Raw genomic sequence first — 24,591 nt, 5'->3', positions numbered from 1 at the left:
AGTCTTTCTGGGCTTTCCCCACCTGGATTGTTCTACATTTGCCCATTATTCTTTTCTAAATTCTTAAAGGTCTGTCAAATTGGTTGTTGATCATTGCTAGACAACCATTTTCAGGTCTTGCCATAGATTTTCAAGTAGATTTAAGTCAAAACTGTAACTCGGACACTCGGGAACATTCACTGTACACTTGGTAAGCTCCATTACGTTTATTTTTTTATCCTGAAAAACTCCTGTCCTTAACGATTACAATCATACCCATAACATGATGTTGCCACCATTATGCTTGAGAATATGGAGAGTGGTACTCAGTAATGTGTTGTATTGGATTTGCCCCAAACATAACACTTTGTATTCCGGACAAAAAGTGAATTACTTTGCCACATTTCTTCATTATTACTTTAGTGCCTTGTTGCAAACAGGATGCATGCTTTGGAATATGTTTATTCTGTACAGGCTTCTGTCTTTTCGCTCTGTCAATTAGGTTACCGTAATTTCCGGACTATTAAGCGCACCTGAATATAAGCCGCACCCACTGAATTTTTAAAAATATATTATTTTGAACATAAATAAGCCGTACATGTCTATAAGCCGCAGGTGCCTACCGGTACATTGAAACAAATGAACTTTACACAGGCTTTAACGAAACACGGCTTGTAACAAAAATAAATAGGCTTTAACGAAACATGGCTTGTAACAAAAATAAATAGGCTTTAACGAAACACGGCTTGTAACAAAAATAAATAATTAGCAGTAAGCTTTAGTTGTCTTTTTGCACTGAGTCAATTCCTCACGCTGCTGTTTCCAACGTCTTATCATCGACTCATTAAGACCAAGCTCCCGTGCAGCAGCTCTATTTCCTTTTCCAACAGCCAGATCAATCGCCTTCAACTTGAAAGCTGCATCATATGCATTTCTCCGTGTTTTTGCCATGATGAGGGTGACAAAATGACTACCGTAATAAATTTGAGAGCGCTCGATTTAATCTAAACAGTAAACAAAAAAGTTGTTTGACCTTAACCCGTTGGGCAATTTCATTGGTCTAATGAAAGCTTCATGCCGCCAAAAAAATGAGCACTTCACAGAATGTGTATTTTTTGGAGAAAAAAAATTGAAAGTGGGAAAAATCCATATATTAGCCGAGTCATTGTTTAAGCCGCGAGGTTCAAAGCATGAGAAAAAAGTTGCGGCTTATAGTCCGGAATTGACGGTAGTATTCTGGAGTAACTACAATGTTGTTGAGCCATCCTCAGTTTTCTCCTTTCACAGCCATTCAACTCTATAACTGTTTTAAAGTCACCATTGGCCTCATGGGTAGAAATCCATGAGCAGTTTCCTTCCTCTCCGGCAACTGGGTTTGTTAGGAAGGATGTCCATATATTTGTAGTGACTGGGTGTATTGATACACCATCCAAAGTGTAATTAATAACTTCACCATTCTCAAAGGTATATTCAATGTATTTTTTTTACCCATCTACCAATAGGTGCCCATCTTTGAGAGGCATTGGAAAACCTCCCTGGTCTTTGTGGTTTAATCTGTGTTTGAAATTCACTACTCGACTGAGGGTCCTTACAGAACATTTTAGGTGTGTGATACAGAGATTAGGTAGTCGTTCAACAATAATGTTAAACACTATTATTGCACACAGAGTGAGTCCATGCAACTTATTATGTGACTTGTTAAGGAAATTTACTCCTGAATTTATTTAGGCTTGCCATAAGAAAGGAGTTGAATACTTATTGCCTCAAGACATTTCAGCTTTTCATTTTTTATTAATTTGTAAAAATGTCGAAAAACATAATTCCACGTTGACATTATGGGGTATTGTGTGTAGTAGACCAGTGTCCCCCACAAAAAAATCAATATTTAATCAATTTTAAACTCAGGCTGTAACAACAACATGTGGAAAAAAAGTCAAGCGTTGTGAATACTTTCTGATTTCACTGTACATCATGAAAGCATTCCGGTGGATAACCTAAAACAGAAGAGAGTGGCAGTGTCCACAATCACCATATTGGGCTAGATTTACCAGACATCAGGCTACATGAAGTAAAACACATTTCCGATAGAAAAACATACACATTAGAATAGAAATCCAAAATCTGTTTCGGATTGTCATCATACTAATCCTGTAGCCTGCCACACAAAACATAGGCAACACCAATTTGCACGCAAGCAGACACCGCGGCACCTAACCTACCTGGGTTCGCCCCGGTCTCCCGGTCGGATGAGCTGAGCCTGTCAGGTTAGGGATGAACCAGTGAAGTCCCGTGGGTCTGATAGAGGAGCGGACGGCGGAGGGGGAGCAGCTAGCGAGTTGCGCTGGTCTGTTTGAAAGTGCAGCGCGTGGTGCTCAGTTTAACGCTTTGGCTCTCGCGGAAACACTTAATCTCCCGCCTCTTGTGCTGAATGTGCTCGAGCTGTGTGTCTTCCCGCCTCTCCCTGGTATGTTCTGGAGCCTTCTGTTGGATGAACAGCTCAATGTGCGAAGGGGAGGTCTGAGCACGAATCAATTCATGTCTGACAGACAGTTTGAGCCAGCATACAATATCAGAGATTCGTCTCTGTTTTTTTCTAGCGTTTCATCTATCACAGATGCAGAATTAAACTGCATTTCTTTAAGATCAATGTAGAACCATCGATTTGGTGATAAATGACATACATTGTACTTTATATTTTCACATTTGGCCTAGTTTCATCCTTACCATAGCCCTGTGTTTCTCAAACCTCTTATGGATTAGTTTACCCCAAGCCAGTTACACTGACTTTTATGTATTGTAGTACAAGCACACCTGAGTCAAGTTGGTCAACTAATCATTAGGCTATTTGAGTCGGGTGTGCTAGTTCTGGAATACATCAAATAAATTGACTGAAAATAATGCAAGATGACATGATGGATGTCTGCAACCCAAATGACCTTGGTTTCAGGGGAACTTTTAATTATTTTCAACAGATTACAGTTGCAAAGAAATACTATGAAAACTTATTCTCCTTAACCTACATTTACCATTTTACAAATAGGAATGGCTCCAAAAGTACACCTACAATTTACAAGAATCATCATGTTGCAAATTTGGACATAGAATAGTAGACATAGCTGATGTCTTTATAATATGTGTAAATGCGCCAATGCCTAGTTAAACATTTGTTGTCTTTGGAGACTAGGGCCTATTACTATACTCAACTACTCTTGAAAACATAATTTAAAATAAGAAGCTGAAGTCAATGAAAAACAAACTAGATGTCCTCAATCTAAACTCTGACTTTAATTAATTAATACACAATGAACTTTAAAAATGGATGCCGGTGCCGAAAGAGAAATATTGTAAGAAAAGAGGAGAGGCATGAAGATAAGGCCTTATCTACACATTTGCCACTCTCTCATTTGCCTGGAGATTCTCAGCGTTGATAACGTCCTGTAAAGTTCAAAAGAAATCACCAGATTTGGCTGTCAGACTCATTTAATACTGCAGCTACTGTAAGAAACAACAATGCTAACTTGGCTGTGATGTGAATTCAGCCAGACTTCTTACACAGCCTCCAATAGGTTCTTCCAATAGATGCTGGATTTATGGAATAAAGGTGCAGAGTAGGATCATTGAATACTGCATTTATGTGTTCAAGAAAATACATCTTACAAGAAAATAAACTTTGACTCAGTGTCAATTTGCACTTAGGTTTGTTTGTGTGTTGTCTTTATCCTCAGAACGGTTATCCTCGTTTTGAGAAAAGTCCAATATAGGCAATGTCAGCTACATTTTCAGGAAACATATTTCAGTCTGTGTAAGATGCCCTGCAGTCACACATGGAGACAAAAGATGCTAGATAATATAGAAAAGGTCAAAGTAAAGTGTAACAAGTAACATTTAAACAAGGGCAGATCACAGAGCATGGTGGAGTTGTTTTTCTGCTACTGTTTTATTTGAATTTGTTCTTTACTGGATTTTCATGGACCAAACAATGGCAAAACACTGTGATACAGTTTCTCTCTTTGGGTACAACCGACTAACACGAACGTTAAAATTATCCCTCTATAAAATGGACTAAAGTACCAACATACAGTATCTCTCTTTCTCCACCTCGATCTCACAAGCTACTCACACATGGACACACGCTGTCTCACTTGCTCACACACATACACAGAACATGCACTCTTTCTGTATCACACTGTCTCACACGCACACACACACATCCACACACACACACACACACACACACACACACACACACACACACACACACACACACACACACACACACACACACACACACACACACACACACACACAAATAGAATACATTCTCAGGAAAAGTCAATCATAAAAAATGTTACATTTCATACCGATTTTCATCATCATCATCATCATCAAACACACTAAACGCCCAAAACATCCCTCAACAGGAAGTGGGTGCACTGTACCAACATTAGCTACACCTCTGCAGGCGACAACCATTTTGAGTGGACTGAGTGGACAAACACCTTGGTTGTATCTGAAAACATTAGCTGTCAAATCCATGCTTCCTCCGCCCTTGTTAGCTCAATTCCACTCAAAGCTCATTGGAATAGAGGTTGCGAGGTCCCTCCCCCGGACCACCTCCTCCAATGGGCTTTGACTTGACGACTAGTAACATTTTCTGACACAACTCTATACACAACAGTGGGGGTTACGATTAGACTAGAATGAACAGGTCCTGGATCAGTGCTAGGGCACAATGCAGAATTTATGAATGAATGACTATATCTGATCCCATATCAGTGGCCTTCAGTATATGGCCTCTAGGTTAGAAGATACAAGACATATAATTATGCTTATCATCCTTGTGCCCAGCACAAAGAATTTAAGTTGTTTATAACCGTGTAGTAGCGGTGTATTAGCAGTTTAATAGGTCTGTAATAGATGTGCTGTATAGGCAATTATAAACTGGGTGGTTCGAGCCCTGAATGCTGATTGGCTGACAGCCGTGGTATATCAGACATCATAAACTGGGTGCTTCGAGCCCTGAATGCTGATTGGCTAACAGCCGTGGTTTATCAGACAGTATGCTACAGGTATGACAGATTTTTTTTTTTACTGCTGTAATTACGTTGGTAACCAGTTTATAATAGCAATAAGTCACCTCAGGGGTTTGTGGTATATTGCCAATATACCACAGCTAAGGGCCTTATTGCTTAAACGGACTCTTACAAGGGGGAGAACAATGAAAGTGTAATTTTGTCAGAACGTTTGACTAGTTGAGGTCAGTTTGGGCGCTTTCTGGGTTATGGTTACAGTTGCAAGTGCTATGTACATACAGATACTCTCATAGACATCACAATACTTTCAAACAGACCTCTGTCTCTCTGCTACTACATTCACCTCCAAATCAACAGTCTCCTCATCATACAATACATATTTTCTCCACTTGCATTGTGCAGAAATATAAACAAACTAACATATTTGTTACAGATATTAAATCAACAGTCTAGGTTGATGACTTACAGAAACTGGGAGAAGTCCAAATAGGACAGATTGAGAGTGGACACTCGTAAAAAGCAGGTGGTTTTGAGTGTGCACTTAGTGCCATCATATAAGAAGCTTTACACAAAACACCCCTTTTCTCTGGCAGCTAGTCAGGAGGGTCTTAAAGGGATGAGGCAGAGTTAGGAGAAGGGAGCACACTCACTCACAGCTAAAATAGTAGTGGGTCGTTAAGGACATTTCATTTTAAATTATTACTTACTGGCAATACTGCTTTTCGGCCAAATGGGTAAATTTGATGGTGTCTGTCTAAACAATTGAACACTGGGGGTTTTTGTGGTGAGAACAAAACGGGACATATTTTTGTCTCTCTCTTTGCTACAACCAAGGTAAAACATTTCTATACAACACAAAACAGAAGGAAAAATGTAACTTAGATTTTTTTTCTACAGTTTACAATATAAAATTCAAGTGCAATTAAAGTTCCAAATATTAGTTACATCACATACATTTCTCTCTATAGTAACGTCTGTTACTTGCAGGTAGTTTTTTCATCTTGTTATATATCTTTAAAAAAAAGTGACTTTTTGGAAAAATCTAACTTATTTGTTCACTGTACTCAGTTTGAGGTGGAATGGTCTGGGATGCTGAAATCAGAAATATCTTTCGAAATAATTTCCCATGTGAAGATGTTGATGTAAAATATGATTTATGTGCACCCATCGTTTTTTTTTGTGCACGCCAGGGGCCTTTTAAAATAACAAAATAAAGATAGATCTATGTACCTGCGTGTGACGTCACTCTCGCACACCATCTACGTGCACATACGTATGTTCACACAAACACAAATATACATACGTACATACAAACACATACATTTTACTTGTAGCCAACATGTCTGTACGTACATATATATCAAACATCCATGTTGTGGGCTTCTGCAAGTTCTAACACATATAAATATAACCAAAAGAACAACAACATCAGAAAAACAAACCAAACCAAAACAGAAGTATAAGGGAAAAGCTGGAAAGTTAAAACGAGGACTGCAGAAAAAAAAGACAAAAGAGGGAGAGACGGTTCTCTGTTCCTGTGCAGAGAATGCTGGGATAGCGAGCAGGAGGAGCTCTGGGTAGGGTTGGGGGTGTAGGGGGGTGTAAGAGAAGTGTTTCAGAGTAGAGGGTGTAGAAGAGAGGGCTAGATTTGCAGGGGGGGGTTGTAGGAGAGACGTAGGGGTATAGACTTGGGGATTAGAAGACATATGGGGATGTTGACAGGGTAAGGACGTAGGTGAAGGGTAGGGAGGAGTAGATGGTGGAAAGGGGGCGTAGGATAAGCAGCTTATTTGTACGGCCGTAGGAACCGTGTGACTTTGGAGCGCAGCAGCTTGATGAACGAGCGGGGGAACATGTCTTTGGACTCCTGTGCCGTGTACCTGAAGTAGTTCTGGGGGTGAGCCAGAACATCAAACAGGGCTTTGATCAGTTTTTTATCCTGCATGGAGGAGAGGGAGAGGGAGGGAGAGACAGAGAGAGGGAGTTATCAGTGAAGATAATATACTATACACCGTATAGTATTATCTATTAATTACAATAATATAATATACAGTAATTGGACATAATGGAGAATTGCTTACTTTCAGTATCTCTTGGTGATTCTCTGATGCGTAGAGTCTGCCGTCCCGGACAATGTCCTCTATCAGCTGCTGGTAGTCCTCTTCAAAACAACAGACAGGAAGAAACACAGGGTTACATTACTCAGCTGACACAAAAAGTGTATTAAGATTCCACCATCAAACACACCTTGTCACACTGTACATTAGAGTTGACTTAATAAGGCACAGGTGAATGTTAGGGAGTCTGAGCAGCTTAGAAGTGTAGAAGCTACAGCAGACTGACCATCGTAGGTCACATATGGGACTTGGAAGCCCTTGCCACTGTTGCCCTCATTGGACTTGAACTGGATCCAGAGCTTGCGGGAGCGGGAGGTGAAGGCGATTGGCCGCTCGTATGTCTGACACGTCTCATAGGTGGTGATGGAGGTGGGCAGGGCTAAGGGAAGAAGAGGGAGCGGCTACATTTAATTGACAGACAGATGGACCAACCAAGAGTTTGGAATCAGCTGAAATAATACTTGACGAATATTAAAATAGCAAGATAGACTAACTACAATAATGTAACAATCTAATTGGCTGGCTAGCTGATGAAATTAAATATCACGCTGTCTGATTGGCTGGCACAGTAAGAATGATTTCCTGGTTGTGCCTACCACTCTTCCTCATGACGAGCACGTCTCCACACTCGTCTTCAATGGGGAGGAAGATCTCAGGCACCACGATGAGGATGCGTCTCTTGTGAGGGGGGTTGATGGTCCAGATACAGTCTACATTGGACGGGTAGTCCCCGGGGTAGTTAGGAGACTCAATAAAGCCTGTAAAGTCCCCCAGCTCACCCCCACACACCTGGTCTAAGACAGGGAGAAGAGACTTGGATGAGTCAGGGAGCACTGGAGACTATGGCTTTGAATTGAACTAATTTAGCAGCAAGGAACATGTCTATAGCTTAGAGCAGTGGTTCCCAAACTGTGGGGTGAGGGGTCGGCAGGACGCCTCATTTGTTTGTTGTTTTTTTGTAATAGTAGAATGCACAAGGTGACATGTCTAAATTGGGTTGTGCATCATCAGTTCCTCTTGTCATGTTAGTCATTACATACCTTACAGAGCTATTTATAACTTGTCAGAAATGTCCAGATTAACTAACCCATGCCAGCTACTGTTTTTATATTTAGGCTTTTTAGTCCACAGATATTGTTGTAATTTTTTTGTCACTCAAATATCACATGAATACACATTAGACATGGCAAAATGTATAGGATTGCACGAAAATGTGCTTCAAAACTGAAACATTTTCTTTGAACCCCATGACAAAATGTGAAGAATTGCAGGAAATAAGCTTTAAACCTGCAAAATTCTCTCCAGTGTGAACAGTTTGCCATGAACAGTGATGTGCCTTTAATAATAGACGTGACGCACGCAGGGGGCCGCGGAATGTTCCCCAATGCTGGAAGGGAGGCCCCGAGTCAAAACGTTTCAGAATTCCTGGCTTAGAGTACAGAGGAAACTGAAATGTTTTAGCACGTGTCACACCAAGACAACTTGTCACTTGAGTCCTCTAACCATGTGCAACACTAAAATAATTCACTGCACTAATGAACTAATGGGAGACTGGCCTTACTCTTGCAGTGAGAGACATTGGTGGCTCCGTCAAAGTCAGTGGTGGTGTTGCCAGGGCAGGTGATGCAGTAGTTCTGTCCAAACTCTGACTGGTAGGTACCGGCTGGACAGCGGATACAGCGGTGGTTACTGGAGTTGTAGTGGTGTCCAGGAGCACAGTGGACTACGGAGAGAAACACACAGCCACAAAGATGAGAGTAATACATGCACACACACCTCTCTCTCTCTCTCTCTCTCTCTCTCTCTCTCTCTCTGTTACCTTTGGCCTCACAGTCCCTGAAGGCGACAGAGCCCTCGTACTTGGTCATGAGGCCACCACCACAGGAGAAGCAGAGTACACGGCCAGGCTCCGGCTGGAAGGAGCCCAGAGGACAGGGGTTACAGGGACGAAACCCATCTGACGAATACTGACCAGCCGGACACTGGCCTGGGAGAGATGGAGAGAAGAAGAGGTTTAACAAGGCTCTATAACAGACATCTCTTCAACTGACCTATTATGCAGGAAGTAGAACTTCAATGTTTAATGAAATCGAGTCTGTTCCAGAGTACCACTAGTGAGGTTATGAAATCCCTTCTGAATCAAAAGGCAACACCCAACGTGGGGCTCGAACCCACGACCCTGAGATTAAGAGTCTCATGCACTACCGACTGAGCTAGCCAGGATGATCTATCTATGGAACCCTGGTCTTTGCTGCTATCTAGAGGACAAAGTGGGAAATGCCTTGAAACAGACCATGGTCTCCAATAGAACTAGGAATACCGTTGAATAACCACAGGGTGGTACCAAACTACCGCACACATAAGACTGCCACAAGCACGCACGCACACACACACACGCACACGCACACACCTCCGCACTGGGAGACGTTCTTGGCCCCGGCGATGCCCTGTCCCTCGGTGCTGGGGCAGGGTTCACAGGACAGCTGACCCATTGTGTCCTGGTATGTACCAGGGGGACACACGACACACTGATCATGTTCTCCGCTATAGTACGTCCCCACACCACAGCTCACTGAGACAGGAAGAGAGATAGACGTACACACAGAGAAAAAGAGAGAGATGAGAGAGAGACATGTTTAGCATATCATGATATGGTATATCCCGCATACACTGCATAAAACAGAGACGGAAGTTGGCTTTAGCCTACACACTGTGTCAAACTGCAGCTGTGATGTATAGGCCAAAATAAAGGAAACGCCAACATAAAGTGTCTTAATAGGGCGTTGGGCCACCACAAACCAGAACAGCTTCAATACACCTTGTCATAGGTTCTACAAGTGTCTGGAACTCTATTGGAGGGATGCGACACCATTCTTCCATGAGAAATTCCATCATTTGGTGTTTTGTTGATGGTGGTGAAAAACGCTGTCTCCAAGGCGCCGCTCCAGAATCTCTCATAGGGGGCGCCACAGCGCATTTTGAAAAAAAATCGTTCCCATTTTCAACGGCCTACTAATCAAACTCAGAAGCTAGGGCATGCATATACTTATTATATATGGATAGAAAACACCCTAAAGTTTCTAAAACTGTTTGAATGGTGTCTGTGAGTATAACAGAACTCAAATGGCAGTCAAAACCCCGAGACCGATTGAAACAGGAAGTGGAATTCAGAATTGTGGACTCGACTTCTCATCTTTCCCTATAAATCACACCGTTAACCATGGTTCAGTGAGCACTTCCTATTGCTTCCACTAGATGTCGCCAGTCTTTTCACAGTGGTTTGAGCATTATACAGTCGAAACTCAGTGAATGAGACGCGTTGGAAATTGGTCACAGGGGATGGGCCATCACCATTATGACGCCGGCGGCCATGTCTACCCCCACCTTTGGAAACGGTTTTAAAGGCAATGAAATCATCCCCCTCGAATCTTATTGGCTCTCTTGGTGTTACAGGCCCTGAAGATTAATGTTTTACAACGTTTGACATGTTTGAACGAACCTACAGGCGGGAGAATCTCATTTTATCCGGAACTTCAGCCCTGCGCTTGGAGAGAGCCCTAGGACGCGCTACCAACAGCAGGCTAATGGAACGTGAAGTATGGACTTTTTCGACCGAAAATACATCTGTTGTGGACCTGGGATGCTTTCTGATGAAGACAACTAAAGGTAGGCGATTATTGACAATATTATACAAGATGAGATGTGACATGCGATTGTTTCCAAGATGGCGCCGAGCTCTGTATATTAGCTCATTTTCTGAGTATCGCATCTCCTTTTATTGCAAAGTGTGATTACCCAGTAAAGTTAATTTAAAATCTGGTATGACAGGTGTTCTCAAGAGATATTCATCTATAAATGTTAGATTGACAATATAAATTTAAAAAATCGTTATCGGATAGTAATTTAGGGAATTGTAGCATTGTTTACCGGGACGCATTTGAGGGGAAATTATTTAGTCAACGTCAGACGCCGATGTAAAATGCTGTTTTTATATATAAATATGAACTTTATTGAACAAAAGAATGCATGCATTGTATAACATGATGTCCTAGGGGTGCCATCTGATGAAGTTTGTAAAAGGTTAGTGCTGCATTTAGCTGTATTTTTATTACATGTGATGCAAGTGGTTGGTCGGAAAATGGCTATGAAGCTGCTTTTTACGATGGACTCATCTAACATAATCTAATGATTTGCTTTTCCTGTAAAACCTTTTTGAAATCGGACGACGTGGGTCGATTCAGGAGAGGTGTATCTATAATTAATTATGATTTTTTTTAATGCTAATTGGCGATATGATTTTTCGCTGGATTTTGATCCCGCTGACGGGATGAGACGCTGGAGAGGTTAAGTGTTCAATGAAGGTGCATAAAGATGGAGGAATTCAGTTATGACGTCATTGTTTTTAGTACTACCCACAGAGTTCTTAAACTACGGCGCGCAACCTGGTTCAACGTGCCAGTAAATCAGCACAAACGACTTTTCCCGTTTTTCAAATTGCCAGGTGCTTGGAGCTAAAATTGGGATCGTGTAGGCCTATACCGATACAAAAAATGAGTAACGGAGAGTAATGTACAATACGCCGAACGTAGCAAGCAAGCTATTTGTGGTAAGTACATGGGGGCAGTCATCTTTATGCACATTCACCATTGGGTTGGGATCTGGTGACTGAGACGGCCATGGCGTATGGTTTACATCGTTTTCATGCTCATCAAACCATTCAGTGACCACTCAAACCCCCTGTGGATGGGGGCATTGCCATTGTAGACAAAAAATAATGGGCAACTGGGCCTGCCCTGCATTTTTATACATTATACAAGCATTATGGGATATTAATTGTTTAGGAATTGCTCACGAACCAAACCTGTATGGAAGCACCTGCTTTCAATATACTTTGTATCCCTAATTTACTCAAGTGTTTTTCTTTATTTTGGCAGTTACCTGTATATGGAACAGTAAGCTACAACAACTCCATATTCCAGGATGCCTTGCACAGGATGCTCACCACACTTGCCGTCCCGTAAGACCTGTCCGGTGCTGCACTGCTCAACGTGCAGTGCAGGTTTCTGGGCCACCTCGTACTCGGTACCAGAGAACTGGATGTAGAACTGCTGCTTGTTGATGGACTTCCTCAGGGTCCGCATGGCACTCTGTAACCTCTGCTTCATACGCTCCCTCACACACTCCACGTTACACGAGTCTGGGGAGTGGAATACACACAGTCAGTACACACACACACACAACAAATACACAGAGTCCACGTTACACAAGTCTACAGAGAGGAATATACAAGCACACACACTCCATATAACAGAAAACTCACATTACTCACACCCATACAGAAACAGGTTACATGAGTCTAAAATGTGGCGTATATGCAATCAACACACACACACACGCACACTGACCTGAGGTTGCACAGTCACACTGACCTGAGGCTTCCTTCATCTCCATCTCAAACTCAGCTGTGATGTGGGAAACCTCTTTGGAAGGAGACTTGCGTCCACGCCGCCGCTTCTTAGACGAGTCACACTTCAGGTTGACAAAGGTCACCTGGCAGTCGTCAGTACACGGGAGTGGACCCCCTGAGAAGAAGAGGGGGAGGATGAGGAAGAAGATCAGAAGAGGACGTTGATAGGATGCTGTTGTGCATTGTTTAGTATTGTTTGTTCCGGAGTTATGGCAGGTGTAAGGGCACAGCTCAGGACACATCTAACTGTCGCTTATATTACAGCTACAGTATCTTGCATCATGTATACCTTCTTAGTTCGGTCTGTATTACTTGATGCTGTACACTCTAAGTTAGGAGTAGGCTGTGTTATACAGTACAGTTTGTACAGTCGTTTAGGAGTAGCAGGGTTTACCTTGCAGGCTCGGCTTGGACGTCTCTCTGTGTTTTTCCTTGTTCCTGGGTCTCAGGTGACACTTGGCATCTTTGACCTTGAAGCGGGCTTTCTGCTTGATGGGCGGGGGTAACGTATCTTCATTTACATAAAGGAGAAAGACACAGAAATATACACTAATGAATGATCACGCACTTCAGAGTGCATCTCCAGGGCACCTTTATTGGTGTTCCCTGGTTGAGGTGAAGTTTAGGTCACAGAGGAACTAACACAGCCAAATGCTTCATCACGCTCTGTCTGTCTCTCTGGCAATAAAGGCAAAACCAAAAACCCACATCGTCCCGGCGATCAGCAGTCCAGGCGACACCAGGGAGGAAGGTAGACGGAATGTGTGTGTTTGTGTCTGTTTGTCTGTCATGTATTGGGTGGTCGGGATGGCTGTCCTTTTAACGAGGTGCTGGAGACACGCAAGGGTCAGAGTGTGTGTGTGTGTGTGTGTATGTGTGTGTGTGTGTGTGTGTGTGTGTGTGTGTGGTTATGGGTACGCTGAGTGGATAGGAACATTGAGATCGGAGCCAGGTAAACACACAGCACACTGAGAGGCCATGAAGGGCTGTGTGTGTGGCTCTGTCCATTAACCACTAACAACATACTCACCAGGACACCACTGGCTCCAGTTTGCTGCTGAAAAGCAGAGGCGCTGAATGGACTGAGCTGTTTGCGGTTTGGGACGCCACATAAAAGCTGTCTTGATCATCATCATCGTAACCATCATCATCATCGTCACCATCATCATCGTCACCGTCATCATCATCACCACCATCATCATCATCACCACCATCATCATCGTAACCGCCGTCATCATCTGCCACTTCCGTTATCGGAGCGTGAAATGATAGACCGTGATGAAAGCGTAGACGAACCACATGTCTGGGGGAGCTGTGAGATTCAAAGGGGACGGTCCAGGATTGGCACTCTGAGGTGAGCTGTATTTCATATCACTTAACACTCACACCCCCAGCCAGATGGTGAGTCTTTCTATCTCTCCATCTCTATCTCTCTCACACACACACTCTCCATCTCCCTCTCCACCCCTCTCCCTCTCTCTCTCTCTCTCTCTCTCCCTTTTAGTGCATTCCTCTGGCCGTGCGAGGGCCCTCTCCCTGTCCAGAATCTACAGAGTGCTGAAGGAAATATAGGAGTGACGATATGGCGAGCACCAAAGGCAGGGGAGTGAAGATTCCGATGGAGGGAATGAAGAAATTGAGGAATTTAAACTCAACGGCAACGGGAGAAGTGAAAAGATCTCAACTGCATCGACGTCAAAAGGTCATGACCGAGCTGCGAGACCCTGATCTCATGGTATGTGTGTGTTTTAGCTGAAGTGGTATGGTTAAATATCTTTATATTGAACAAAGCATAACATCTCTGACTACATGTCCCATAATGCATTGCATACCTGCACAGGTGAGCAGGGCGGTGGTGGCGTTCCTCTTCTGTGGTGCCTTCCCAGGTTGCACCGGCACACCACAGCTTAGTGTGTAGCTGTTCTCAGAGTCTGGCGGGACACACACAAGTACATGTCAGTTACAACCCTGTCCATCCAAGGTCAATCTGTTTAGACCAGCTCTGCTCGCAGGATCCCTGTCTTCTGCCACTGGCTGACTTGTTTATGGCTATTAAACCGGCAGCACTGAGGGACAGGGTGACATGGGACATGAGGAAATATGGGATTGCTGTCAAAGTGATAGAGGGGTCCGTCTGAGGAGCAGTGTGACCCAATCTCCCTGCTACGTTAACTGCCTGGGGTGTGTGTGTGTGTGTGTGTGTGTGTGTGTGTGTGTGTGTGTGTGTGTGTGTGTGTGTGTGTGTGTGCTAACCGTGTGATGGCAATGTGTGTTTCTCTTGGCTAGTTGAGGTTCTGATGGAGTGCAGAGGAGTAAAATACTGGTATTAGATTTCTATGGCCTCACTTTCTCTACTATTTAAGAGTTACAAGAGACTGCCATATGAAGTCTGCCATAAAAGAAAACACACTCACACACACACACACACACACACACACACACACACACACACACACACACACACACACACACACACACACAACTCAGTCACACACACAAACAAACAAATGCACACACGCGTGCATAAATACACATTTCCTTAGGGATGGAGAGAAATTATGACAGATCCCGAATGACAGATCTATGCTCATGAATGAATGTTCACGCACACGTACACACGCACGCACGCACACACACACACAAACACACATATCTAAACACACATAAACTTTCAGTGGAGCTCTGCTTGAATGGAGAGCAGCGTGAGGACTGGCCTTGACCTCTAGAGGGCAGCAGAGAGAACGGAGTGGCTGGAGCTCAGTTAACCACGCGGCTACACAGGCATTGGTCATCCATAAGAGTCAGCTGAATACTAGCGCATGGGGACTAAACCTCACCAGACCAGTCCAGATCAGAGAAGGTAGAGGATTAATGTAGTTTAACCAGAGAAGGAGGGAGTGTAGATTGCAGATTGAGGAGAGTCGAGGTTAAAGGCTAGGATTCTGCTGGGGAGAAAGAGTGAAGGTTTGGTCTTTGAGTAAAACAGTTCCTCCTTGCTGTAAGGTGTGTGTGTGTGTGTGTGTGTGTGTGTGTTGGGGTGTGTAGGACTGAGCCACGTACCTGCGAGGAAAAGTGCGTTGGAAGGACAGGAGAGTGAGCACACCTCCACCCCGCCTCTCTTGTCACAGCTGAGCTGGGCGCGCGGCGCTGGCTTCCCGTCGGGCAAACACTTCACCGCCTCTGAGGAACATAGAGGGTCACATCACCATGACAACCACCGACCCGTCACAGCACAAAAACGATGACACACACACACACGCACACATACTCTCCTATGTGTATAGAAGACACACAAACACAGTAGATGTTTAGGTGCTTACTGGTGCAGTCCTTCTTGTTCCAGTGGAGTTTCTGACCGGGCGGACACAGACACTCATAGCCTCCCTGTGTGTTCACACAGCTGTGCTCACAGCTCCCGTTGTTAATGCTGCACTCATCTATGTCTGAGACACAACCACATAGAAAACAGTCAGAGTGTGTGTGTGTGTGTGTGTGTGTGCGCGTGCGTATCATCAAAGTTCACAATGACATCATCAGACAGAGCCTGTGCTACGAGTGAGTGTGTGATGTCATCAGTGTGAGACAGACAGCTCATGTCCTCTCCGTGCTCTATATCTGACTGACTGGTATGTGTTGACCACTAATGGAACGCCCTTTAGACAGTGGCCTGTTTAGTCGTCCACTGAAGAACATGGCTGTCAGTCAGACAGGGCCAGGGGAAGTGGGATCACAACACACACACACACACCCGTCAAACCTACTGCCTCCGCTCGACATGTGTGTGTGTTGTACCTGTCACACACATGCACACACAGGCAGGGCCGCAGGTACAGAGGGATATTCAGGGGAACTGAGGTGTGAGTGTGCTTTCGACAGCGCCGTCTGCACGTGCTCAGTCACCCCTCACTAACACACACAATGAAAAAACTCTTTCTCTCTTTCTGTTTCTCTCCCCTCTCTTTCTTACTCTCGCTTTCTCCTTGTCAGTCTCTCAGGGCTTCTCACTTTGTGTCAGTCAATTCCTTTCTATCAGTGCCTCTTCCTAGCTACCTGTTTGTCTATCTCTTTCCCATGTCTTTCTAAGTGTGTGAGAGTGCGTGACTGTGTGTGTATTTGTGTGCATGTTTGCGTGTGTCAGTGTGTGTGTGTGTGTGCAATCCCATGCACGTCTGTGTCCTACTCACCTCCGCAGTGTGTGAAGCCGTACAGAGTGTATCCTTCCTGACAGACACAGTCGAAGCTGCCAGGGTAGTTGATGCAGGTGTGGTCACAGGTCCTCTCAAAGGAGCACTCGTCAATATCTGTGAGGAGAAACACAGATCGTATGCAACGCTACTGTTTACACACGCGGGCTGTCCAAAATGGCACCATTCCCAATATAGTGCACTACTTTTGACTAGAGCCCCATGACACTCTATTCCCTATATGGTGTACTACATTGGACCAGGCCTCTAGGGAATAGGGCGCCATTTGAGATGCTGCCATGAACTGGACCATAGTGGGTCACTCTGACCATGCCTTCACCAAGGACTGATCGACAATATAGACAGTGTCTACATGACAGTTAGGACAGTTAACTCTGACCATGTCTTCACCAAGGACTGATCGACAATATAGACAGCGTCTACATGACAGTTAGGACAGTTAACACTGACCATGCCTTCACCAAGGACTGATCGAGAATATAGACAGCGTCTACATGACAGTTAGGACAGTTAACTCTGACCATGTCTTCACCAAGGACTGATCGACAATATAGACAGTGTCTACATGACAGTTAGGACAGTTCACTCTGACCATGCCTTCACCAAGGACTGATCGACAATATAGACAGCGTCTACATGACAGTTAGGACAGTTAACTCTGACCATGTCTTCACCAAGGACTGATCGACAATATAGACAGCGTCTACATGACAGTTAGGACAGTTAACTCTGACCATGCCTTCACCAAGGACTGATCGTCAATATAGACAGCGTCTACATGACAGTTAGGACAGAGTTAACATCCATGTTGTCAGTACAGTATTCTGGATAGTTGTTTGAACTGTCTTTTGTTTAGAGTGCTTTCCACTAAAAGGACAATACATCTGAACTGTGAACTGTCAGTGGGGAGACAGTGGATGTGTGTGTGTGTGTGTGTGTGTGTGGTGTGGGGGCTGGAGAACTGGACACTGCAGGAGCATTTGAAAATATTCTGTCTGGAATAACAGTGTACATTCAGCCTGGTTATGTGGGTGGGGGTCTAAACAGTGATGGTATCAGGGTGACAGGGTTACAGGTGACAGGGTGGCATGGTTACAGGGTTACAGGTGACGGGGTTACAGGGTGGCGGGGTTACAGGGTTACAGGGTGACGGGGTTACAGGTGACGGGGTTACAGGGTGGCGGGGTTACAGGGTGACGGGGTGACAGGGTTACAGGGTGACAGGGTTACAGGGTGACGGGGATTCAGGGTTACAGGGTGACAGGGTGACAGGGTTACAGGGTGACAGGGTTACAGGTGACAGGGTTACAGGGTGACAGGGTTACAGGTAACAGGGTGACGGGGTGACAGGGTTACAGGGTGACAGGGTAACAGGGTGACAGGGTTACAAGGTGACAGGGTTACAGGTGACAGGGTTACAGGTAACAGGGTGACGGGGTGACAGGGTTACAGGTGACAGGGTTACAGGTAACAGGGTGACAGGGTTACAGGGTGACAGGGTTACAGGTGACAGGGTGACGGGGTTACAAGGTGACAGGGTTACAGGTCACAGGGTTACAGGTCACAGGGTGACGGGGTTACAGGGTTACAAGGTGACAGGGTTACAGGTCACAGGGTTACAGGTCACAGGGTTACAGGTAACAGGGTTACAGGGTGACGGGGTTACAGGGTGACAGGGTTACAGGGTTACAAGGTGACAGGGTTACAGGTAACAGGGTGACGGGGTTACAGGGTGACAGGGTTACAAGGTGACAGGGTGATGAGGTTACAGGTAACAGGGTGACAGGGTTACAGGGTGACAGGTAACAGGGTGACAGGGTTACAAGGTGACAGGGTTACAGGTAACAGGGTTACAGGTAACAGGGTGACGGGGTTTCAGGGTTACAAGGTGACAGGGTTACAGGTGACAGGGTGACAGGGTTACAGGTGACAGGGTGACGGGGTTACAAGGTGACAGGGTTACAGGTCACAGGGTTACAGGTAACAGGGTGACGGGGTTACAGGGTTACAAGGTGACAGGGTTACAGGTCACAGGTAACAGGGTTATAGGTGACGGGGTTACAGGGTTACAAGGTGACAGGGTTACAAGGTGACAGGGTTACAGGTAACAGGGTGACGGGGTTACAGGGTGACAGGGTTACGGGTGACAGGGTTAAAGGGAACAGGGTGACGGGGTTACAGGGTTACAAGGTGACAGGGTTACAAGGTGACAGGGTTACAGGTCACAGGGTTACAGGTAACAGGGTTACAGGTAACAGGATGACGGGGTTACAGGGTTACACGGTTACAGGTCACAGGGTTACAGGTAACAGGGTGACGGGGTTACAGGGTTACAAGGTGACAGGGTTACAAGGTGACATGGTTACAGGGTTACAAGGTGACAGGGTTACAGGTAACAGGGTGACGGGGTTACAGGGTGACAGGTGACAGGGTTACAGGTAACAGGGTGACAGGGTTACAGGTAACAGGGTTACAAGGTGACAGGGTTACAGGTAACAGGGTGACGGGGTTTCAGGGTTACAAGGTGACAGGGTTACAGGTAACAGGGTTACAGGTAACAGGGAGACGGGGTTACAGGGTGACAGGGTGACAGGGTTACAGGGTGACGGGGTTACAAGGTGACAGGGTTACAGGTCACGGGGTTACAGGTAACAGGGTTACAGGTAACAGGGTTACAAGGTGACAGGGTTACAAGGTGACAGGGTTACAGGTCACAGGGTTACAGGTCACAGGGTGACGGGGTTACAAGGTGACAGGGTTACAAGGTGACAGGGTTACAGGTAACAGGGTGACGGGGTTACAGGGTGACAGGGTTACAGGTAACAGGGTGACGGGGTTACAAGGTGACAGGTAACAGGGTGACGGGGTTACAGGGTGACGGGGTTACAGGGTGCAGGGTTACAGGTAACAGGGTGACGGGGTTACAGGGTGACGGGGTTACAGATTGACAGGGTGACGGGGTTACAGGTGACAGGGTTACAGGGTTACAGGGTGACAGGGTTACAGGTAACAGGGTGACGGGGTGACAGGGTTACAAGGTGACAGGGTTACAGGTGACAGGGTTACAGGTAACAGGGTGACGGGGTTTCAGGGTTACAAGGTGACAGGGTTACAGGTGACAGGGTGACGGGGTTACAGGGTTACAAGGTGACAGGGTTACAGGTGACAGGGTGACGGGGTTACAGGTCACAGGGTTACAGGTAACAGGGTTACAGGGTGACGGGGTTACAGGTAACAGGGTTACAGGTAACAGGGTGACGGGGTTACAGGGTTACAAGGTGACAGGGTTACAGGTAACAGGGTGACGGGGTTACAGGGTGACAGGGTTACAGGTAACAGGGTGACGGGGTTACAGGGTTACAAGGTGACAGGTAACAGGGTGACGGGGTTACAGGGTGACGGGGTAACAGATTGACAGGGTTACAGGGTGACGGGGTTACAGGTGCAGGGTGACAGTGTTACAGGGTGACGGGGTTACAGGTGACGGGGTTACAGGGTGACGGGGTTACAGGGTCTGTGTCAGTAAGGATATCAGGTTGGTTGCTCAAGAGTCACACACATAAACACACACACTGATCTGTGCACTCCCACACAATACTTAGACATGCCTATAATCATGCTAAACGTTAGTTTAGACTAGTGTAGGACTGACAATTAAGTCATCGTCCTTGGTTGTAGCAGAGAGCATGTTTGCTTCCTTCCTCTTGAGAAACCAACAAGCATTGTACAATAAAATAATGATATATGACTCATAGATATTACTCTCTATGGCTCTTCTCCACACAAACACCCATTATTCAGCCACAGCTAATAAGACCGGTCCATTAATCAGACTGGAGTCCAAAGCAGAGCTCTGCTCACCAAACAACACCAAGAGGTGTTCTCAGTGGAGACTTCCCGATCCAATTCAGTCCTTCAGTCAAGCCCTCCACCCCAGGCCTGGGATAGATCAGACCAACTCACTGTGGTCTGGACCAATGGCTGCATGTACAGTATCAAGCATCTCTGAGTAGGAGTGCTGATCTAGGATCAGCCCCCCCCCCCCTAGATATATAATCATATTCATTGTGACTTAAAAAGGTCAAACTGATCCAAGATCAGCACTCCTACTCTGAGACACTTGCAAATACAAGCCCTGGTTTTGGTTTATAATTGTTTTATTTAATTTTAGTGAGACCGATGTAATGACATATTTGGGTGGCTGACAGTAGCAACGCATTACTTCAGTCCAGCGTCTCCAACTCACCTGGACTATTTCAATACCAAGTCATCTGGGCTGTGGAGATTTACAGAAGCTAAAAATACAGCGTGTTATGATAAAGTTTGTCATGAGGAGGAAGTTGTTCAGGCCTGGCTTCTGTTGGCTTCTGTTGGCTGCTTTGCTACAGTCCTCCAGGCAACTGTCTATATGATGGGCTAGGGTTACATTATCATACCTGATTAATGAAACTAGCATCAGACCACAACCCACAACCACAGCCACCACGCAGCGCTGGAACGACTTGAGAGAGGCGTTACTGTATCATCTCATTTCACAGAGAGGTGCCAGTTGTTGGCTTGGCTGATGTGCAGGTGTCTGTCTGTTTGTGGGGTCGGGTATAACACACCTAAGGACAGTGTCCCTGTTTATTAAAACACCAAAGAATGTAGCCTGTCTATTGCCTCTTAATAAGCATACTGTGTCTGCAAAGCTAAAGCTCTGCTCCCTCTGTCGTCTTGACCTCTACTGTATTGGTTTAATACAGCTACCTGTAGGGAGTCTTCATGTTCCTGACGATTATTGCACACCCCATTCTCCATCACCCCTGTCCTTGTAAAGGCATAGGAACTGCCTAAAGACTCTGTCTCTATATTTGTCTCCCCCTCCACTTTCTCTCTCCGGAGGAACCTGGCATAGCTGTAGGTCTTCTCCGACACGTATTACCAAGAAAGATTTTCGCTGGAAGAGCTTACCAGCATGGAAAGAATTAAAACATGAAATAAATACAAGTAAAAAAAAAAAATCTGAATAAAATACCACTTGTTAGCAAATGGAAGCTTAGTTTTAGTAAAGCTGGTAAGTTGGTATGCTGATGGGTGGAAGGAGCGTGTCAGTGTGTGTGTGTGTATGTGTGTGTTCCTCCTATCAGCACACACCCAGGCTGAGTGCATGGAGTTGTATAAACTGTTTGTTGGCAGTTTTTTGGTGTTTAATATGACAGTGTTGATGTTTAATATGACACACACACACACACTGGGATAGAGTTATTTGGTGTTTTTGGTTCGGGGACAAGAACACTGCAGGGTGTTGTTGTTAATAAAATAATTTGTGATGTGTTCCTCTCCTGTCTCTCTTGCTGTGACTTGTATAGAGGAATTTGCATTTGTCCTCCAAACACAACCAGGGATGAGATATGAAGACAGAAGCAGAATGTCTTAATACAGCTGACAGTAAATTACACCCACTGGAGGATGTTAAATCAATTGTAATAACAAGCCTATCTGTGCATGTCATTCCAGGTGAATGATTTGTAGGCCAACCCCTGTTTTGATTCTTTGTATGATCCTGCTCTGAACATGAAGCACACGAGTGAGTTACTATCATAGAGATGTATGATAGAAACTACTAGGCCGACTGTATATTCTAGTATATCAATTTCTATGATCCCTATTCCGTGACACTTTCCTTTCGGATCTGATCATGGAGTGACGGCACTGTTTCCAAAGGTAACTGTCTTAAAAGCGTTGTGACGTCATCAGACAGGATCGTATGACAGCCGTCAGCCAGGTAGGCTGCTCACCCTGGCAGGTGCGCTCGTCAGTGAGGAGCTTGTGGCCCTTCTGGCAGCTGCACTCAAAGGAGCCCACCGTGTTTTTGCAGAAATGGTCACAGCCGCCGTTATTGAACACCTCCTGGCATTCATCTATGTCTGTATGGGGATAAGGAGAAAGGGGTGGGGGGTCGAGGAAGAGACAGAGAGTAAGAGAGAGAGATCATTAGGTCACAGATGCATACATTAAGGCAGCATACATTAAGCACCAGGGTCAGCGCACTCTCACATGTTGTTGTTTGCCATCATTGTAAGTCTGCCACACACACACACACACACACACACACACACACACACACACACACACACACACACACACACACACACACACACACACACACACACACTATACGATACATTCATTAAACATAAAAATGAGTGTGAGTTTTTGTCACAACCCGGCTCGTGGGAAGTGTCAAAGAGCTCAATCAATAATTTTGCTCTTTATTTAACCAACTTACATATAAAACCTTATTTGTTCATCGAAAATTGTGAATAACTCACCACAGGTTAATGAGGAGGGTGTGCTTGAAAGGATACACATAACTCTGCAATGTTGGGTTGTATTGGAGAGAGTCTCAGTCTTAAATCATTTTCCACACACAGTCTGTGCCTGTATTTAGTTTTCATGCTAGTGAGGGCCGAGAATCCACTCTCACATAGGTACGTGGTTGCAAAGGGCATCAGTGTCTTAACAGCGTGATGTGCCAAGGCAGGATATTCTGAGCGCAGCCCAATCCAGAAATCTGGCAGTGGCTTCTGATTCAATTCAATTTTCACAGAACCGCATGTTGCAATTTCGATGAGTCTCTCTTGTTCAGATATCGGTAAGTGAACTGGAGGCAGGGCATGAAAGGGAAAACGAATCCAGTTGTTTGTGTCATCCGTTTTGGGAAAGTACCTGCGTAATTGCAGACCCAACTCACTCAGGTGCTTCACTATATAACATTTGAAATTGTCTGTAAACTTGACTTCATTTGCTCACAAAAAATCATACAATGATGGAAAGACCTGTGTGTTGTCCTTGTTAATGCAGACAGAAAAGAGCTCCAACTTCTTAATCATGGCCTAAATGTTGTCCCGCACATTGAATATAGTTGTGGAGAGTCCCTGTAATCCTAAATTCAGATCATTCAGGTGAGAAAAAACATCATCATGCAAGCAGTCAGACAAGTGAAAATTATGGTCAGTAAAGAAAACTTTAAGCTCTTCTCTCAATTAAAAAAAACGTGTCAATACTTTGCCCCTTGATAACCAGCGCACTTCTGTATGTTGTAAAAGCGTTACATGGTCACTGCACATATCATTGCATAATGCAGAAAATACACGAGAGTTCAGGGGCCTTGCTTTAACAAAGTTAACCATTTTCACTGTAGTGTCCAAAATGTCTTTCAAGCTGTCAGGCATTCCCTTGGCAGCAAGAGCCTCTCGGTGGATGCTGCAGTGTACCCAAGTGACGTCGGGAGCAACTGCTTGCACACACGTTAACACTCCACTATGTCTCCCTGTCATGGCTTTTGCGCCATCAGTACAGATACCAACACATCTTGACCACAAAAGTCCTTTTGATGTCCCAAAGTTGTTCAGTACTTTAAAATATCCTCTCTTGTTGTCCTGGTTTCCAGTGGTTTGCAGAAGAGGAAGTCTTCCTTAATTGACCCCCCATAAACGTAACGGACATATACCAGGAGCTGTGCCAGGCCCGCCACGTCTGTTGACTCATCCAGCTGTAACGCATAGAATTCACTGGCTTGTATGCGAAGCAGTAATTGTTTCAAAACATCTCCTGCCATGTCACTGATGCGTCGTGAAACAGTATTGTTTGATGACAGCATTGTCTGTATAGTTTTTTGGGCCTTTTCCCCAAGCATTGTCCCAGCCATATCCGCGGCAGCAGGAAGAATTAAGTCCTCCACAATAGTATGGGGCTTGCCTGTCCTAGCCACTTGGTAGCTCACCATATAAGACTCTTCTAGCCCC

At 45.0% G+C, this 24,591-nt stretch overlaps 2 protein-coding genes across 10 annotated transcripts in view; both read right to left on the bottom strand.

The window, feature by feature from the left end:
• The window catches only part of LOC106576156 (metallophosphoesterase domain-containing protein 1), a 46,678-nt gene extending 44,209 nt beyond the window's left edge, over positions 1–2,469 (bottom strand). For all 3 annotated transcript variants that reach the window (XR_006760121.1, XR_006760120.1, XM_014153102.2), the window contains exon 1: positions 2,199–2,469. The gene's annotated coding sequence lies outside the window, so the exon portion shown is untranslated. The remainder of the gene's footprint in view (positions 1–2,198) is intronic.
• A 1,423-nt stretch (positions 2,470–3,892) lies between these two features.
• The window catches only part of LOC106576154 (signal peptide, CUB and EGF-like domain-containing protein 1), a 141,431-nt gene continuing 120,732 nt past the window's right edge, over positions 3,893–24,591 (bottom strand). For 4 of the 7 annotated variants that reach the window (XM_014153088.2, XM_014153094.2, XM_014153091.2 and 1 more), the window contains 15 exons: positions 22,582–22,710; positions 16,781–16,897; positions 15,917–16,039; positions 15,657–15,776; positions 14,429–14,527; positions 12,991–13,107; positions 12,535–12,711; positions 12,132–12,326; positions 9,540–9,701; positions 8,949–9,116; positions 8,691–8,852; positions 7,726–7,923; positions 7,356–7,508; positions 7,094–7,173; positions 3,893–6,951 (listed from right to left, as the gene is read on the bottom strand). In XM_014153088.2, the coding sequence (XP_014008563.1) occupies positions 6,799–6,951; positions 7,094–7,173; positions 7,356–7,508; positions 7,726–7,923; positions 8,691–8,852; positions 8,949–9,116; positions 9,540–9,701; positions 12,132–12,326; positions 12,535–12,711; positions 12,991–13,107; positions 14,429–14,527; positions 15,657–15,776; positions 15,917–16,039; positions 16,781–16,897; positions 22,582–22,710 (2,153 nt within the window). In that variant the 3' untranslated portion in view covers positions 3,893–6,798. The remainder of the gene's footprint in view (positions 6,952–7,093; positions 7,174–7,355; positions 7,509–7,725; positions 7,924–8,690; positions 8,853–8,948; positions 9,117–9,539; positions 9,702–12,131; positions 12,327–12,534; positions 12,712–12,990; positions 13,108–14,428; positions 14,528–15,656; positions 15,777–15,916; positions 16,040–16,780; positions 16,898–22,581; positions 22,711–24,591) is intronic. The other 3 variants (XM_045699776.1, XM_014153092.2, XM_014153097.2) reach the window with 1 other exon arrangement.

Source organism: Salmo salar, chromosome ssa17 (assembly GCF_905237065.1).
Source record: "Salmo salar chromosome ssa17, Ssal_v3.1, whole genome shotgun sequence".
Classification (NCBI taxonomy): domain Eukaryota; kingdom Metazoa; phylum Chordata; class Actinopteri; order Salmoniformes; family Salmonidae; genus Salmo; species Salmo salar.
The sequence above is the reverse complement of the archived record's forward strand: the minus strand, read 5'-3'. Positions and strand labels throughout refer to the sequence as shown.